This window comes from Perognathus longimembris, chromosome 15 (assembly GCF_023159225.1).
Source record: "Perognathus longimembris pacificus isolate PPM17 chromosome 15, ASM2315922v1, whole genome shotgun sequence".
NCBI classification, from domain to species: domain Eukaryota; kingdom Metazoa; phylum Chordata; class Mammalia; order Rodentia; family Heteromyidae; genus Perognathus; species Perognathus longimembris.
The window spans coordinates 50745682-50764965 of NC_063175.1; the positions used below are offsets into that span (position 1 = coordinate 50745682).

The 19284-nt window shown below is 41.1% G+C and overlaps 1 protein-coding gene across 1 annotated transcript; it reads left to right on the forward strand.

Annotated features, from left to right (window-relative positions):
- The first annotated feature begins 10026 nt into the window (after window positions 1-10026).
- On the forward strand, window positions 10027-18732 carry LOC125364091 (serpin B13-like). Its single transcript, XM_048363521.1, has 7 exons — window positions 10027-10191; window positions 10703-10759; window positions 14049-14177; window positions 14529-14646; window positions 15939-16081; window positions 16296-16451; window positions 18331-18732. Exons 1-7 carry the CDS (start codon window positions 10027-10029, stop codon window positions 18730-18732), a joined length of 1170 nt encoding a protein of 389 aa, XP_048219478.1.
- The last annotated feature ends 552 nt before the right edge of the window (window positions 18733-19284 follow it).

Genomic DNA, 19284 nt, shown 5'->3' on the forward strand with positions numbered 1-19284 from the left:
GGCTATGAAATAAAGTGTAACAGAGTGATCAGATAGACTTTAGTGGTAGTAGATAACTGGCACACTGGGAAATTTAATTAGTGATAAGGCATATTTGAGTATGTCTATTCAGATATACAGGGAATAGTAAGAGAGAAGTTGGTAGATTCAAAGAGAACACAGAGAAAGGAATTAATTCCAGGAGTTATGTTCCTCCTGAGGAAGAAAGTAGATTAATTGGTATAGAACCAATAATGAAAATTACAGTAGAAGAAAAACTTCTTAACTTGAATAAGTTGCTTGAGGCACTTACTGAGTTGCAAGAAAAATATCAAACAATACTATTAATAACAATACTATTAAATGAATAATAAACAAAGAAAATGGAAATGACAAGAAACTTGATAAACAAAGCTTTGAAAAATAATCCTATCAGAATCGCAGAAATTAAGAAAAAAGTTTATATTTGAAGGATGAAATAATTGAACCTCAAACATTTGTGTTAAATTTCTGAAATAATGAAGACTAGTGTATAAATTTGAAGGGAAAATATATGATTAAAGAATCTTATACTCTGTTAAGTCAGCTTTCTTGTGCAAATACAACAGATCCAATTTCTAGCAGCTAGCTCAGTTCACAATCCAAAGAAGAAGATACATTCCTTATTTGGCATTTTCACTGTACGTTAAGAGTTTTTGACATCTATGACTCTTTTCATTAGCCTTGATTTCTTCAAGTGCTGGATTCTTGCAGGAGATTAGTTTTATTCTTAAGTCTGAGACTGTATCTGTGAAATATCTGTTTTGGAACCTTAATAACAGTTCATCCTTGCGCTTATTGTGTGGCAGCTTTGGTTGAAGACATCCGTGTTCCTTAATCCACTTAATTCTCTCAACCACTCTGAGAGCTAGATTAGTATAATTACTCATGTTAAACAGACAATGAATTGAGGAACTGAGAGAGCAAGCAATTTGTCTAAGGTCACCCAGGAAGCCAATGGCTGAGTCTGTAATTGAACCAGTCTGGATGCATCTCCTACCGCTGATACATTATCACTACTTTTGCATCTTTCCAAGAAGAGTGAAAGAATCCAAGGAATCATTTGTTTCCATTTGTTTATTCTACAGATGCAAACTTTTGAGTGCCCAAAACTTATCTATGATAAAGCTTGTGCCAGTAGTTTTGAGTTTTTCTGTCCACCCAAAGTGGTTCATCTTGTAACCAGTCATGATTATATACTGATATTTCCTGGAATTATTTCCTCCTTGACTTTGCACTGTAATTACCTTGTTCCATGTGACCAGCTAGCCATGTCAGGGATATGGATCTTTATTAACGGATTTAAAAATTAAGACCCCTCCCCTGGATAGAGAACTTTCCACTGACTTTACCATCATTTTCTGACACTGGAGGGTGTTGTGTTTTCTAAGCCACCAAGTATGCTTACTGGAAGCATATCCAGTCCTGCCCTCTCCTAACTTGTCAAGGCAGGCTGTGGTATATTCCCAAACTGAATTCCAATGACACTCTAGTGAAAATTCTCAAATGTAAAAATAGGCCTCGAATCTAGACCTACAAAATGCTCGAAGAAAATAACCACACAGGAACTCAGCCTCACAGAGTTCAAAGCCTGTCCATTCTTTGCAAAAGAATTAACACTTGGTTTCACTTATTCTTGTATCGTTCTCCCTTGATCTTTACTATTTCTTTCCATATGTTGCTTTTAGGATTGGCTACTAAAAGCTTAAGGTGTATTATTTGGTTACTTATTTTTGATCTCTGATGTTTTAATCAAGGAACTCACAACAATAAACTCTACTCTTATCATTGCCTTGCAATGTCTCAAAAATTCTTCGAAGTTTCAATTTCATTTTTTATTTGATTTTAGGAATTTTGACTGCTTCTCTTGTTTCTTTGACAGCCCACTGATCTTTTAGAAGTGACTTTCTCAGTCTCCTGATGTTTGAATATTTTCTGTAGTTTCTCCTATTATTGACTTCTAGCTTTATTTCTTCTTGTGGCCTTATAAAGTAAGTGAATTCCATTTTCTTGTTAAGAATTGCTTTCTGTTCTATAACATGATCGACTGTAATGAAAATTCTGTGGGCTTCTGAGAAAAATGTGTATTCTTTGGCTGTTGAGTGAAATATTCTATATATGTGAGTTAAACCCATTTGATTGCTTCACTGAAGATGTTAAATCCTTGAAGAACTTGAAAAAGACACCAGGAGATTTAAAAAAAAATTTCATGCTCAGGGACTGACAAAATTAGTATTATGAAAGTGGCTCTACTAATGAAAGCAAGCTCCCTGAATACAACTCCAGACTTCTCATACTTTATAATGAATGACTTGATCTTGCTCTTATTCCTCTCCTGTCCTCTCTTCTCTCCTCCCTTCTTTCTCTCTCTTTCTTAGTATATGTTGAAGATTCAGTGTCTTAGATTTCATTATACAGTATCAATTTTCCTAGGCACACTTTTCTAGGTCATATATATATGCACATATATATACACATATATACACATAGGTATATATGTATATACACATGGAGAAAGTATATATACATATACATTCAGCATTACATAGATATTTAAGATTCACTCATTTCATGTTTAAAGCCTTCTTGGAGATAAGATTTAAGTACTATTTCTATTTCAATGCATTGTATTTGCATTCAGAGACTAATAACATGTCTTTTGGATTTATTTTTGGTCTCAATTTCTGTCCTTTCTATTTCATCTTTTAAAAAACACTTTTCTTTATTTTGGTGCCATTCTCTACGTTATTTGTATATCTCCTTTCTGTCAACTCTTGGACTTTATCTTGTTAAAAACTTGTTACTTACTTTCATTTCTGTGATGATTTTGTCATTTCTGTAATTTTCTTCCTTGAGTTGAGACAAATATAATTACATAGCTACATTTTTATTGCTGTTACTTTTGCTATTCATGTCAATTCTGAAATTATGTTTGGAACATTCTTCATGTTCACAACTACTTTTCAAATGTTGTTTTCTCCACAAGACAATGTAGTGTTGCAGCCTTTTCCTTTATGGGTGATTTATTGGACAGTATTTTCAGCAGCTGAAATTTTTGAGTGCACCATTTTCTTCTTATAGCAGAGTTAGATATTTTTAGTTCTCTTTTTCCCATGCACACGAAAATATGTGGAATATTACTACTAAAAATGACTTGCAATGTTTGAAGGTGATTGGGTGCCTCCTGCTTTCTTGGTTCAAGGTTGCCCTCTTCTGTTGATATAGTTAAGTGCACATTAAAAATATAGTGCTTAGAGGTTGGTGAAGTTTATTCATAGAGTGCCCACCTATCATGTGTGAGGCCCTGGGTTCCAACCCCAGCATTGTGCACCAACAAGCAAGAAGGCAAGCAAGCAATGAAACAAGCAAGCAAGCCAACAAGCACTGCAAACCAACAAGCAAGAAGGCAAACAAAAACAAATGGTACCTTACTGATAGGCTTCTGGATCCATTCACAGTCCATTCACAGAGATTCAAAATTAAGTGGTGTCTATAAACGCAAGAGAAGTTACATCAGAGGAATTAGTATTGGTAAAGAGACACTAAAACATTGCTTTATAACGTAATGCCTAGCTTTAGAATATCTAAAAGCATAAGCTAAAAAGTCACCAAATGTAGGTAAGTAGCATCTACTGTAGAGATAAGAACTTTTTACAAATGTAAGGCTTTATTTAATTGGTAGCTCTTTCTTTGAGAAGGTCTTGTGAATCATTTGTTCAGTTGTCAGATGCCTCTTCTCAATAGAATGTGAATTTAATTACAAAAGGACATCTTCCATCATATTCTTAACTTCAGTACTTAAGCCAGGATCTGATGTACAGTAGACACTCAAAAATTATTTGTTGAAAAATGAATGAATACCACTCTGGAACACAGTATGGAGGTTCCTCAGAAGGCTAAACATAGAGCTCCCCTACAACCCAGCAGCCCCACTTTTGGGCATCTACCCAAAAGATTACAAGCAAGACCACACTAAAGCCACCAGCACAACAATGTTCATCACAGCACAATTTGTCATTGCTAAAACATGGAACCAACCCAGATGCTCCTCAGTAGATGAGTGGATCAGGAAAATATGGTACATATACACAACGGAATTTTATGCCTCTATCAGAAAGAATGACATTGCCCCATTCATAATGAAATGGAAAAAATAATACTAAGTGAAGTGAGCCAAACCTAAAGAAACATGGACTCTATGGTTTCCTTCAAAGGGAATAATTAGTACACGTTTAGGATAGTCATAGCAGATCATAGCCCAATAGCTATGCCCTTATGAACACGTAAGATGATGCGAAGTGAAATGAACTCCACGTTATGGAAACAAGTGCTATATCATTGTTGTAATTATTTTCAACATGCCATGTGAAATTGTACCTTTTGTTTTTCTCTCATATTCCCTTCCTCTGGTTCTACCCCCGCTATCACTGCATCTGATCTTAGTACCCTGGATACTGTATATATGTGAATTAGAACTAGGGAAGGGAAAGGGAATACCAAAACCAAGAGACAAAGGATAAAAAGACAAACAATTCCCAAAGCAATACTTACAAAGCCATTTGGTATAAACTAACTGTACAACTCATGGTGGGGGAGGGGAAGGGGAGAAGGGAGGTGGGGGGGGTGGCGAATGAGGGAGGGGGTAACAAGCTGAAAAAGAAATGTACTCATTACCTTATGTATAAAACTGCAATCCCTCTGTACTTCACTTTGGCAATAAAGGGGAAAAAAAGAAAAATGAATGTACAACTCCAAACCTTTAAAAACATTTTATAACATAAGACTAATGTAACCTTTGTTTGCTAGGTGTGTGATCTTAATTATTTTATTGTTATTTTCAAATTGAAAAATTAAATTGTATGTATTTGTTGTATACTAGATGATGTTTTGGTATATGTAAATATGCATACACACAAAAACATATCTGTACAATGACTGGATCTAGTAAATAAACATAAATTACTTTACAGAGTTTGCTCCTCCCTCCCTCCCTCCCTCCCTCCCTCCCTCCCTCCCTCCCTCCTTCCCTCCCTCCCTTCTTCCCTTCCTTCCTTATGAAGGGATTCTGAATTTAGGTTCTCATGGTTGGTAGAGAGGTGCTCATACATTTGGAGCAATGCTTCCAGCCCTCTTTGCTTTTAAGATAGGGTCTAACTTTTTGTTTGGGACCAGCCTGAACTGTGACCATCTTATTTATGCCTTCCACTGTAGCTTGGATGACAGGTGGAATGATGTTCACCTACACACCCGGCCTGTTCTTTGAGATAGGGTCTCACTAACTCTTATTCAGGCTACTCACTAATCATTACCCCAACTGAGGTGGACATAAGCTACTGTGAAGGATTCTCCCCCCACCCTCACTCCCACTCAGAGCTTGGGCGTAGTCCCTTAGATCTTTCACTGGAGGTTAGTACCCTACCAGTTGAGCCACAGCTCCACCTCCAGCCTTATGTTGGTTAATTGGAGATGAAAGTCTCCAAGACTATCTCGCCCAGGCTGACTCAGCCTACTGAGTGGCTAGGATTACAGGTGTGAGCTACTGGCACCGAGTGGACATAGCTTTTTGAAATTCTATTAAATTTTAAAAATTCAAAAATATTTTGCCAGTTTAGCTTTTTTTTATATTGGTCTTACATTAAAAATCTCATTGAACTTACATTTTAGTTACAACATACACCTCAATTCCTTTCTGAATGGCAATTACACTTTTCACTTTTGAATCATTTTTATCTTTAAAATAGTAATGAATCAATCAACTAATGATTCATCCTATCACACTTGCTAGCCTCTCTTGTTCAGGTTTGAATGGGAGCAGCAGTAGTGTGCATAGTCTTTTTGTATGTGTAAAAATAATGTTTTTTTTAAAAAAATAAAACAGTGTACAGGATGATAACTATTTTTGGTTCAGTGTATTGACCCTAAATTATTTCAAGTAATGCATTCAAATAATTAAGATAAAAAAAATCATCCAAGCTTGGCTCAGGTTGCTCACGCCTGTAATCCTAGCGACTCAGGAGACTGAGATGTGAGGATCTCGGTTAGAAGCCAACCTGGGCAGAACAGTCCCCGTGAGACTCTTATCTCCAATTAACCACTGGTGAACTGGAGGACTAGGGAAAAGCCTAACGATAGGCAGTTGTGAAGACGTGGAAATCAGGTTGAAGGAAGCCAAGAATTCCAGGCAGGGGGTTCCTGGTGATGAGCGCAGGCAGTGGTGAGCAGCGGGGGCCCCGGGAGAGCGAGCAGCTGGGCGGGGATGGACGCTGGCCAGCCAGGCCCCGCGCGGAGCACCTGCTGGGCCTTTGGAGATTGGGAAGGGACGGTGTGGCTGGATGGAGTGACTCCGGAGGGGTATGCGGGTTCAAGGGCTGGTATCTTGGAGGATGTGAGAGGAGGAGAAGGACTAGGGGTGGACGCTGCCTCTGACCCCAACACAGGAGCTTCTGTTCCCAGGGAGTACTTGTGGGATGTACCACGGGGGGGGGGGGGGGACGACAGTTTCTCCTGGAAAAGCAGCTTGGCCGAGGATAGACTTAAAGAACACACAGGGCACAGGGACAGCTCTGAAATGAGACAGAGGCAGCTGGTGGGGGGACACAGAGAAAAGACACAGAGGACATCCACTGAAAGGGGTATTACAACAGGGCGCATTGGTGTCCACTGAAGGTATTACATCCTTCCCAAAGCCAGCACATCCATTTCACAGACATCCAGCTTTCGCTCGGTCATACTTCAGTGCCCATACTTTTGAAAGCGCACTCAATTTGCATCTTTCCCAGTGACATTTAAAAACGTATGCTAGTTGAATACGCCTTTGAATTTGCTTAAAGAGCTATAGTAAAAATAAATATTTAAAAAATATATATAAGTTAAATTGTGAGGATGCAGACAGGTGGATAGAGGAGCCAGGCCCCGAAGGCTGCGTGGGAAGGTAGGTGGCTTTGCTTCGGTGGAGGGGAGCTAGGAGAGCCCTTCCTGGAGCGGTTGCTTAGCAACAGTGACTCATCTCCACGCCCTGGGTTGAAGACTGAAGCTGAGACTAGTCCATTCTCTTTGACGATTAATAGAGGCAGTAGGAATGCTGGAGGCAGGTAAAACTGGAATTTGGAGGTGTAATGTCCTATTAAGTATTTATTGCCCCTTTGGTCGTGTCATGTACTGAATTCAGGGAGGTTGTTGGGTGTTTAGGAATTAATGGTACTTGGCACAGTGGTCTGGTAGACTCGACAGTGCTTATTGAGTGAATTAAAATGAGAGCTTTCCCAATTAATGGACAAAATATTTGGGAACAAGAGTGTTTTTAACCCCCATAAACCATTAAATGCTATTTTTAGAAAGAGTGAGTTCGTGTTGTCTGTTATGTGTGTGTATGTGTATGGTGTGTGTGTGTGTGTGTGTGTGTGTGTGTGTTTGTGAAGCTGCCTGACCAAACTCCTTTCAATCCCCTTTCTAGTTATTTTCTAGTAAGGTCAGTTCTTTCATTTTGAATTTTGTTCTTTGCTTTTGGAACCACAATATAATTGCCTGCCCAACATGCTTTATTGTCAAGTATGGCTTGTCGGGTCACAGCCTTGGCAATGAAGCTCCCATTTCTTTGCTGTCTTCATCAGGCTGTAAAAGCTGGCGGTGCTTACCCCAGCAGCTTCTATGTCCCAAAGAGATAGACCTTTTGATATCTGGTTCTCACTCTATCCATGCTGACTTTCTTTGCCTAGAGTAGGAATTGTGACTAGGTTTTTATAATTTCCCCAGGAGAGTCTAATGTGCTTTCAGGATGAAAAATTATTACTCTAAACAGGATTAAATTTTTTTAATTGTAAAGGTGAAGTACAGAAGGGTTACAGTTAGGTAAGTCAGGTAACGAGTACATTTCTTTTTGAACAGGGTCATCTCCTCCCTCATTCTCTCCTAGTTTTTTCCCTCCCAATCCCCCTCCCCCACAAGTTGTATAGTTCATTTTCAACACAGTGTCTAGTGAGTATGACTGATGGTGAATTAGTTCACCCTTTCTCCCATCACTATTGGGCTACCTCTTCCCCTCCCCAAATCAGATAAACTTATGTACAAGAAAAAAGGTAAAGAAATAGAAAAAAGGGACGAAATAGGAAAAACAGAAAAAATAACCCAACTACACAAGCAAAAAATAAAATAAAACCCCTTTTTTTCATTTCTTGGAGTTCATTTAGATAAGCATCATTTTATGTGGTCAGAAGTACACAGCTATTGAGCCCTTGTGATCCTCTCCTAAGAATATCCTCTTTTGGTCTCACTATGTGAATGTTTAGAGCCCTTAAGCAGGATTTTTTCCTGGCTGATTCTCAATGTCATTGGAAATGAAGGCATTCTCGTGCCCCCTCACCACGGACTGGTCATAATTCATTGTACTTCATCACTTCATCCTTCTAATTCCTCCTTTAGTCTTGCTTTCAGCTTCTGCTTCCAGTCTTGTTTTGTACTTTGGTTAATTTGGGAATCTTAAATGTTCAGGCTCCAAAAAAAGAATTTCACATTGGTTTTAGAGAAGTTAGAATTCAAACTTGCTTTTCCTCTGCTTAAGTGCATACTTATTTGAGCTATAGTTAAAATATGGTTGTTGACAACTTGAAGCACATGATTTATAGCTATAAGGGATACATAAAGAATTAAGCCCTCAGTTTTGACATAAAGTTTGCATGCTATTTTTATTAGGGAAATTATCATTGAGAAACCAAAGGTTGTTTCACTGGAAATACAAACTGTAATGACTAGGGAGAGGCAGAGAGAGAGAGGAGAGAGAGCGAGAGAGCTAGAGCTATAAATTAAGGACTTCAGAAACTCATTTAGCATAGGTCTTTGCTTAGCAGCCTCTGTCTCTCCAAGAGCCAGGTAAGTTCTTTCGCAGCTCCAGCTTAAGACTTTTGTGTTGTGAGCACATGCATGTGTGTTGATTTGAAGTAAATATTTTTACTGTGCATAGAAATTCCTTGTGATGGTTTTATTTAATTCAGTGCTTACAAGGGCCTGGTGCTGGGTCTTCTTTGTTTTATTTGACTGTAAGTTGATTTGTTCGTGAATAAACCTTCCAGGAATCCCTGTAAGGGAACTGAAGTAGAGATCGAAGCTGTATTAGCAGTGTGGGTTCGCTTAGAGGAATTAACCTCAAAGGCATCCTGAGTACACGACTTTTCAATAACTATTTTGCATTAATTTTAATTTTTCTTTATTAAATAGTTACAAAGTAGCCAGTGACGAAACCATCCATCATGCGCATGTTGTTGTTTATTTTGGTAATATGTACTGCTTTTTAAATTTGTTTTTGTAGATGTGAGAGATAAAATATATTAGGTCGCAAGTAAAACCTGAACAACACAGAAAAGTACAAAGAGAAAATCCTTCTGCCTTCTTGAATGACCCATGTCTATTTACACTAAGAATACATTGCTCTTTAGGGAAAATTCAACCCAGAGTCATATTTCCAAGAGCTTAAGGGCTGGGGTTTTCGAGAATGAGTCTGTGCTGTCACCTTTTGGCTTGGATTTTGGGTCAACTGCTAAGCAGGAAGCATCAGATAAAGACGTGAGAGCTTTAGTATTGTTCGCCTGGATTGGGGACACTGCTTAGACTTGGGGCTAGTGGGGGGCCCTTTCCCAGCTCCACCTTTTTATAAGCGGAGCAGCTGTCAAGGCCCAACCTCAATAGAATGCAAGGTTGCGTGCGTGTGGGGATCTAATCGCCCGGAAAAGGCAGAGGTAGGCATGTTCTAACAGAGAACAAGAAGAGATAAAACCATTAAGGAATTAACCCTGTTCCCTAGGGAAATGAGGACTGAGAGCAGCTGGAGGAAGCCAGTGGACTTCCTGTCTCCAGGGAAGAGAAGGTGGGGGTACAGACACAGGAAGCCTGCCCGCAGGGTGTAATGACCACTTTCTGGACCCCTGCAGGAGGTGCTGGGACACAAAGAAACTGAGCCCGGATCTTCAGTGTTAACTTGTTGTTGTGGTGGTGGTTCCAGGTCTCACCAAGGCCATCATGGCTTCCCTCAGTGCATCCATCACTCAGTTCGGCTTGGAGCTTTTCAAAGAGCTCAAGAAAATACACGAAGGCAACATCTTCTTTTCCCCAGTGGGCATCTCAACCGCCATTGGTATGATTCTCTTGGGGACGCGAGGAGCCACGTCGTCCCAGTTAGAGAAGGTGGGCGCCTCCTTCTTTGCAAGCAGGGAAGGGGGTCAGTGAGGGGGCTCATCCCTCTAGATTTCCCTTGAAAAGATGCTCATCTCCACCCATACGCCAGGAAACAGACCATGAGATATGGAGGGAAGGACTTCAAGAATGTCTCATTTCTTCCCCAAATGCCATGACACATGTTCCTTGGTGCTTGGGATGCTTTTTTAAGTGGGGACTGAGTGAGTGGCTTTGAAGCCATGACTCTCCTAATTAAAGACAGGACATGAAAGACCAAAACTACTGGGAGGAGCAGCATAATCCCCACTCAGTGTAAAGCACACATCAAAGATGAACCCAGAAACAGCTCCTGGGAGGAGGGCCAGTGGGTAACCCCGATTCTCCAGTGACTCTGGAAGGAGGTAGATAGCTGGTGTCTATCTACCTCTGAGATGTCTACTCCACTCAGTCACTTTCCCCTGGACATGCTCCGTGAGGTTTACTCTCTGCTCTCATCACTGTAATATTTTCTCTCTACCAGGTGTTTGACTCTGAAAAAGACACAGAAAGCTCCATGGCAAAGACTGAAGAAAAAGAGGTGGGAATGTATATTTTACAACCTTTTTTTTGTGGTTACTTTTAAGGTTAGTTTATGGAGGTAAAAGAAACCAATATTAGAAGTTATGGTCAGTTCATCAAGTAACATTTATGAGTAAGCAGTAATAGTCATGTAGCCACATAGAGTGGCTAGTTGTACTAGCCCACTTTCTGTAGCTATCATAACACACAGTTGTCTGGGTACTTTATGAAAGAAAGACGTTCTTTAACTCCATGTTTTAGAGACTGAACATCCATGACTGGAGGGTCTCTTGTGTCTGGGTTCCAGTGACAGCCCCCTAGGTTGCACTACAAGTTTGTTGATAAGGGGAAAGAGGGCTTGCCACATGCAAAAGGGGACAAGCTTGAGGACAATACAGTTATTCAAGAAGAAACTCACTTGGTGAGCTAGTATGGGCCTTTCCTGAGGACAGTGCCTCTGGGGATCTAGCCACAGGTCCCTTGAGGATCTCTTCCTCTGCCTCTTAATGTCATGGAACCAGTGGACAACAAAAGCCTTTAGTAAATCATCTCTTAGGAGACAAACCACTTTCAACTCAGACTGCAAGGATTATACGGTAGTGATAGGTGTATAAAGATTGAGACGAGACTACAACTTTAAGGGACAATAACTAGTACAAACACTAGCAGATGGAAAAGGTCTTACCACAGAGTAAAGGGGCTTTGGAATTTGAGATCTGAGTTCAAGTCCTGACTTGGTAACATTAGGGCCAGGCTACTTTGGACAAGTTACCCACCATCCTTGAGGCTCTGTAATGTGTCCAGTAGGAATCTGGAACATACAGGTGACTCAGCCGTGATGTTAGAAGTCCCTGATGCTACCAGTACATCCATGCTTGGACCATCTGCTGCTACTTTGTTTTAGAAATATTACATAGGACCACTGGTCTTCTGGGATCTCTTCCAGCTCCAGTGCTTTGGTGTGGCTCAGTTGTTCTGTCAATGGGAGCAAGGGATTAAGTCTGTTGGGGCCTGGCTGAGAGATGGCCGGAGTTCCCAGGGAAGGTCCACTTGCTCACTGCTCTGACAGTTGGCCTTCTCCAGCTCCATGCCCCCGTAAGGCCACAGCTCAGATCACCCAGAAATGTGAGCTGTTCATTTCATCATCACCAAAGGCTGGGTTTTCTGGGTGGCTCAGCTCCTTCTGTGGAGATTCAGGTTTGCTCAATGGCGCTTTGGGAGTTGGCTGCGCGTTGTTTCCAGAACGCTTTCCATCCATGCAGAACCTTCGTGCAGGTTCGCCAAGGGCACTTCCCATGCCCTTCTCATGGGTGGAGGGCTTGCTGGCCGGTGGGGTGCAGCCTCTACCATCCTGGGAAGCAGCTCTGCCCTTTCAGAGGTGATTGTAGGAGCTGCAGTTACAAGGATTGGTAGCCATGCTAGGGGCCACCAAACGCTCAAATTTAACCTCACAACTCTCATTTCTTTGCTTATCAAAAAGACTCTCTTGTGGTTAATTTGCCAGCTCTGTGGGGAAAGGTGGCTTGGAGCTCTCGTTCCTGGCACATTGCTAGGGTCACTGAGAGTTCCTCAAGTGAAGATAGCTTCTGCTGTTGGCTCATGCTTGTCTCGGCTTGTTTGGATCAATGTTAAACTATATACTGAATTAGCGGCAGATACTTTCTTCAACCCTTTGAAGACAACATTCCATCCTTTATTTCTAATATTACTGTCACTAAGTAGGTTTAATGTCAATGCTTTCCACTGGCTAGGCAACTATTCTAACATTACAGCCATACTTCCAGACCATTTCCTGCTTTAGTTTATTTATTTTGGGTCATGTTCTCCTACCCAGGCCTCCCTTGCAGTTTGTTGAGAAAGGGTCTTAATAACTTTCTGTTTGGGCTGGTCTTGAACTTTAGTCCTACTCTTCATTTCCATACTATCTGGGATTGCAGCATTATACCTGGCCCTACTTAAATCTTTAATAATTAATTCACTTCCCCCATTTTCTCCTTTTTTGCTTTTTGGAAAAAATACTAGAATTTTATTCTATTGTCCAGATATCTTTATGTGATATGTTTCCCCCTACTTTTTTGGTTTTGTCCTGAGTTTTGAGAGGATTGTTCATCTCAATATTTAGTTTATTAACTTAGTAGTCTCTGTCAGGCAGTGTAACACTCTATTCAGGTATTTTTTTTTTCCTTATGAGAACTTACCATGTAGCCCAGGCTCTCTGAATCTCACTATAGAACGCTGGCTGGCCTTGAACTTGTGTTCCCTGTGCCTCAGTTTCTTGAGTGCTAGGACCAGAGCCATAGCTCACCGTACTTTCCCCCATTTACTGAGTTTTCAATGTTAATGCATATTGAATACTATCCATTTCTAGAAATTTTAATTCATTGTTACATCAATCTATCCACTGGATAGTTCCCTGTTCCTTAAATACACTTTCTATTTGGAAGAGGTTAACCTTCTCATTACAATTTTATTTCTAAATGTGACAGTGATAACATCAACTTCTAAATTCCTTTTGACATTTTTATGAACTTTTATTTTTTACTGACTATTGATTTAGAACCTGTTTGTTCATGATTTATGATTTTGGAATATAAGTTCAGTTTTTATTCATACTCTGTGAGTTCAGTGAAGTCTGGGATGGAATTACCTTTCTAATGAAGATATATACATATATAAGTGATATATATTCATATATATTTATAAATGTCATATATAAAATCTTTGTGGAGTAAGATCTTTGGGTATTACCCAGGGCCAATTTAAATCATTTTCCTGGCTTACATTTCCCAGGATATAGAGGTAACAAAATCAAACATAAAACCTGTTTGACAATAGGCCTTTTCTTTTTTTGCCCACTAGCAGATCAACTCAGTTACAACTGGCTTCTAGGAGAACTATGCTTACATCAACCCCTCCTTGTCCAAAGGCTCCAATACCTTGACCTGCTCATAGCACATCCCAGTCCTTATGTATAGCCAACTATAATGAGTGCCGGCTACTTAATACTTAGTAATAGTAGGCAGTCGAAGGTCAAGTTCAACCTCAGAGACTTTTGCTACATTTTCATTTTGAATAAATTTGTGACCTAGAGTACAGTCTGAATTAGAAAAATTGTGGTGTTGGATTAGTGGAGAGCCTTATAATGGATTGAGACTGGATGTGACTTGACCATGATTTGTATAGAAGTCACCTGACAGCCAAGAATATGCAAAAAATGATACATACTCTACTTTCAAGGGTGTCAAACTCATGAAAAAAATTAGGCTTTCTTTTGCCAGTAGAACTCAATGAGTTTTTTGTGTTTAAAGCCTGAGAAGACAGAAGAGATACACCACCAATTCCAAAAGCTTTTGACTGAAATAAGGAAACTCCCTAACGGTTATGAGCTGAACATAAGCAACAGGCTGTTTGGAGAGAAAACCTTCCTCTTCCTTCAAGTAAGTTACTGGGTTTACAGTGCCTAGGACTGGTAGCCAGGAATGGTCAAATGTCACTGTTAGGGCCCAGGATCCTGGGGATACTCTGCCTAGAATGTCTGCCTGGCTCCATTGAAATTTTGGTGGTCTCTATGGTCAGCTGTCCAGAAACTGGGCTGCTTTTTAGTGCTGGGAATTTTGTACCTGGTCTGTTTCACCTCAGTGCCTTTATGCTTGCATAAAAATGTGCAGGGAGATGATGCAAATCACAATCCTAGTTGTCCTAATGAACAGATTCATTTATTTAGAGATATTGACAATTGGTAAATTGACTTTCAATTTCTTTCTATTTCTTTCCTATTTCTCCTAAAGAAATACTTAGATTATGTTGAAAAATATTACCATGCATCCCTGGAACCTGTTGATTTTGTAAATGCACCAGATGAATGTCGAAAGAAGATTAATTCCTGGGTTGCAAGCCAAACACATGGTAGAGTATGGGTGGTTTCTCCACCATAAAAAAATAAATGAACAAACACAAAACACTTCTTGACCACCTTCTTTGAGTGAACCCACGGCCTTGTGAGTGTAAAGGCTCCAGGTAGACATGTATGGGGAGAGGACTTGAGATGAATTTTGCAGAGTTGAAAAAGAAAGAATGGGTGCAAGGGGAGGAGGAGGACACTGCCAATGTGGAGAGATTCAAGGGGAGGTAAGGAGAGGAGAGAAGGAGCCAGCTACGTGAAAACAGTGGAGAAGTATCTGTGCACGACCATGAGTCACATGTCTTTAGGACTCCTGAAAATGGGCCCATGCTTGCCTTAGGTTTACACTCTTTTTCTTAATCAGAGTTTTCTTTTCTTTTCCCTTGAGTTTGAGTGCCTTAAACATAATTATTACAGAGAATTTCATGTCTTTTTGGTAAGGGAGAAGCAGATCTGTCAAAGACTATCAAGACTTGCCTTTGCTACCTGCAGCTGAGGTCACCTGGTTCTTGTCTCCACTTGAGAACCATGCAGGGCAGGTACAACTTTCAGCCCCATCCAGTAGAAAACTTGATGACTCTCTCACTCTAGCCTTTCCTCTTATTCCTTAGTATGAGCCAATCATAAAATCCTGGAGAGTAATATTAACATAGAAATGCACTTTGATGTGCTATTTGGAGTTCTCAGTGTCATTTTTTATTCCAGTTATTAAGAAGCTCACTATTATTACAGAATTCATGCTCACCATCCTTCATCTAAATACAGAAAAGTAAAAGAAGCAGAAAATAAAAGAGTTTGTCCAGGGGTAGTTGGAACAGAATGATCCAGAATTCAGTGTGCGATGGACCTAAAAATATCAGGTCCTTTTGAAATAGAATCGGTAGCATTTAAATTCCAGGAGGAGACCTTACCACATAGGCAAGAGTAAATAACAAACAATGGGTTTTGGTGGTGTTCTGAGGTTTTGCACCTATTAAATCACTCCTCCTTCAGTGACCCTATGGCAGAGGTTTGACTCCGACATCAAGCTCAGAGAGCTTCACTAACTTGCTTCATGTTTCTCTGAGGATTTCTCTGGATTCTCATGAGGCAATGTGAACTCAGAGCCTCCACAGGCAACCACTAACCCCAGGTATCCCAAATGCCTCCCTAGGAACGAGGAGGTGATGGGAAAGTGAGAACTCTCCATCCCTTCCTCAAGTGAACCTTTTGTTGGAAAGACCCCCAGGTTGCTATCAGTCCAGTCAGTTTGCATTGTTTCTGCTGCCCATTAACAGACTCTTCTGTTTGTTTGCAGAAAAAGTAAGTGACCTCTTTCCAGAAGACTCCCTTAGCAACTCCACCAAGCTGGTGTTGATAAATACTGTGTATTTTAAAGGGCAGTGGGACAGGGAGTTTAAGAAAGAAAATACCAAGGTGGAAGAATTTTGGGTGAATAAGGTATGGCGCTTCATTTATTCAATGTGTTTATGCGGAATATGTATGATAAAGTCTACGGGAGCAAAGCTATGCTGGTAGATAGCACGTGCTCATTCTGCAACTCTAATTCTTAGCACTCTTTTAGGTTGAACTGATCTTTTCAGTGAGCAGCTTGGGAGCCTTATGGGCTCCATCGTAAGTCTTTGACACCGTATGCTCTGTTGGTTTGTTGCAGAACACAAGTAAACCTGTGCAGATGATGGCACAGAGACAAGCTCTCAGCTTCACCTCCCTGGAGGACCTGCAGGCCAAAATTGTGGGGATTCCATACAAGAACAATGACCTCAGCCTGTTTGTGCTTCTGCCCAATGACATAGATGGTTTAGAGAAGGTAAGCAAAACACACTGTCGGCTTCGATATCCTTAGACTTCTTCTCATCGTTTCCCAAGGCTTCGCAGGCTGGCACTGGGTAAGCTTGCTGATGATGTCTGAGTGAACGAACACTGGTACCTGGCACATCGTGGAGAAAGTGTATCTCATCCTGCCGCCATAGGTGCACGTGTAATGAGGAATGCTAATCACTAGCAGCCTGTTGAGAAGAACCATTTTGCAAATATTTTTGGGGTGAGCTGACGTAAACCTTGAAGGCTAATGTAGGAGTTCTGAAGAGTCCCTCACGGTCTGAGAACGTGGTTGGTACCTATAGACTCTCCTTTCCTGGGAAACTATCCCAGAAGCAGAGATGGAGCCAATTCTGCTGCAATATACAGCCAATTCTGCTGCTATTCCTTAGGCCCTTGGAACTTTGACTTTGATTTTTTTTGGACCCTTAGTCTTGAACCTATTGACTTAGACCCACCCGCTTTATAATTTAACATGCTGTATTCTGGAAATCAGAAAGAGTTTGGTCCAAATTCTTGTTCTTCCTGATCATGAAGTTTCTTAACTTCCTTAAATCTCAATATTTTCCTATCTGTTAATTGGGCTCCATGGTGCTCAACGGGTAGTATTGTGTGGTTAGCAAAAAAATAGCCTGGAATGTGCACAAGGACATAAAATGCACTCAGCCCATTATAGCTCCTGGCTGTGAAGCTTCTCTAGTGGCATTATATGTTGGAAAATATTTGGAACAACAAGTGGCCGTATATATGAGAGGTTTAAGAGTATTTATACTCTAATTCAAAAGACTCAAGTGTGGTGATTACTCTTATGGAGTAATTCAAAGATAAAAATTGCCTCTCAGTCAAAATCAGTAATTCCAGCATCAAATACACTAGGACACCACTTGGCAATTTTAAAATTGTTATTTTTGTGTCAGCAGTGTCTGTCAGAATTTCTCATAGTGCCTGAAACATGCTACATGTTTGAAAAGTGAATGAGTTGATGCATGTTGGCCAGAATCTATCAAACTGATAGAAAGAGTATTAACCAAAGCAATTTGGAGTCATTTAGGGGAGATATGCAATAATGTGGAAAATTGAATTTTATACAGACATTCATTACAGTTTCAACTATATATAAATACATAATATATCTAGTGTATGTGTTATACTACATATGACCCTGTGTGTGGATACACACACATACATACATATGTACCACATGTGCACACATAACAGCTGTACATGTTACTTGTGCTAATATAAAATATATTCATATACAGTAAATATAGTCAGTATATCCACAAATATGCATATATGTATACAATCACAGGGGATAGGAGGGGATAATAGAATAGAAGGGGATAATAAAATGGTATTTTAAAGGTAGGTATGGTGAAGCATGTATACCATCCCATCACTCAGGAGGCTGAAGCAGAAAAATGACAAGTTCAGAGCCAGCCTGGGCTAGCTAGCTTCTTGAGGTTGCTCCAGACTATACAGTGAGATCTTGGTTTACAAATAACACCAAAAACCTTCAAAAACACAGTTTTTGGGGCTGGGAATATGACCTAGAGGTACAGTACTGGCCTAGCATCCATGAGGCCCTGGGTTCGATTCCCCAGCACCACATATATAGAAAACGGCCAGACGTGGCGCTGTGGCTCAAGTGGCAGAGTGCTAGCCTTGAGCAGAAAGAAGCCAGGGACAGTGCTCAAGCCCCAGAACTGGCAAAAAACCAAAAACACAGTTTCCATCTTTAAAAATGTAGTGGGTTTTGGTGGATGCACAGACAAGAGAAATGGGGACTGATCCCTGGGATGGATAGTTTCTCATGGATGCAAACCCGTAACTGGCCTGCTGGTCTGACTTCACTCTGTCACAAACAGATCATCGATCAACTGAGTCCCGAGAAGGTGGTGGAGTGGACCAGCCCGGGGCGGATGGAGGAGAGGATGGTGGACCTCCACCTGCCCCGGCTCGCGGTGGCGGATGCCTACGACCTGGAGCCGGTGCTGGGCGCCCTGGGGCTGGGCGAGGCCTTCAGCGAGCGCGGCGACTACTCGGGGATGTCCATGCGCTCCGGGCTCCGCGCGCAGCGGCTGCTGCACAGATCCGAGCTGACCCTGAGCGAGGACGGCGCCCAGGCCGCGGCGGGCACAGGCGTGGACTTCACCGTCTCGTCGGCCCCTGGCCGTGAGCACGTCCACTGCAACCACCCCTTCCTATTCTTCATCAGGCACCAAGAATCCGACAGCGTCCTCTTCTTCGGAAGATATTCTTCTCCTTGAGACCGGTGGGTGGCCGCGACGGGGCTCTCTTCTAAAGTCCATCTGGCACCCCGCATTCAGCCTTGGGATTCAAGCAGGGACCCGAGGGTGGCAGCGAGGATCATTTATATATAACGTGTCCACGCAGTGAGAGGTCCCTTCCTTTTACAAACGAGGCAGGTTTTCACACTTTTGTTGGTGAACTTTTGTTGGGGAGACAGGCCGCTCTGTGAGGGAGTATGGATTCCTTGGGGTTCTGAAGGCTCCCTTTAGCTCTAGTTTTCGGACCCGAATCTTTCACTTAGTATACTGTTTCCAACCCCATCCTTTTGTGGTATGTATGGAGTCTTAATTTCTTTTTGTTGCGGAATGGTATTCCATTGCACTGAAACAACATGTCTTTTTTTAAAATCTATTCGCCAAGCAGATGGACTTGTAGACTGGTTCCACTTTCTGACTGTTACGAGTAATGCTGCTATGCACACTTGTCTGATGTGCTTGGTACATTCTTACAAGTAGAAATGGCTAGGTTATATGATCAGTTGTTTAGCTTGTGCTTTTATCATTTCACAT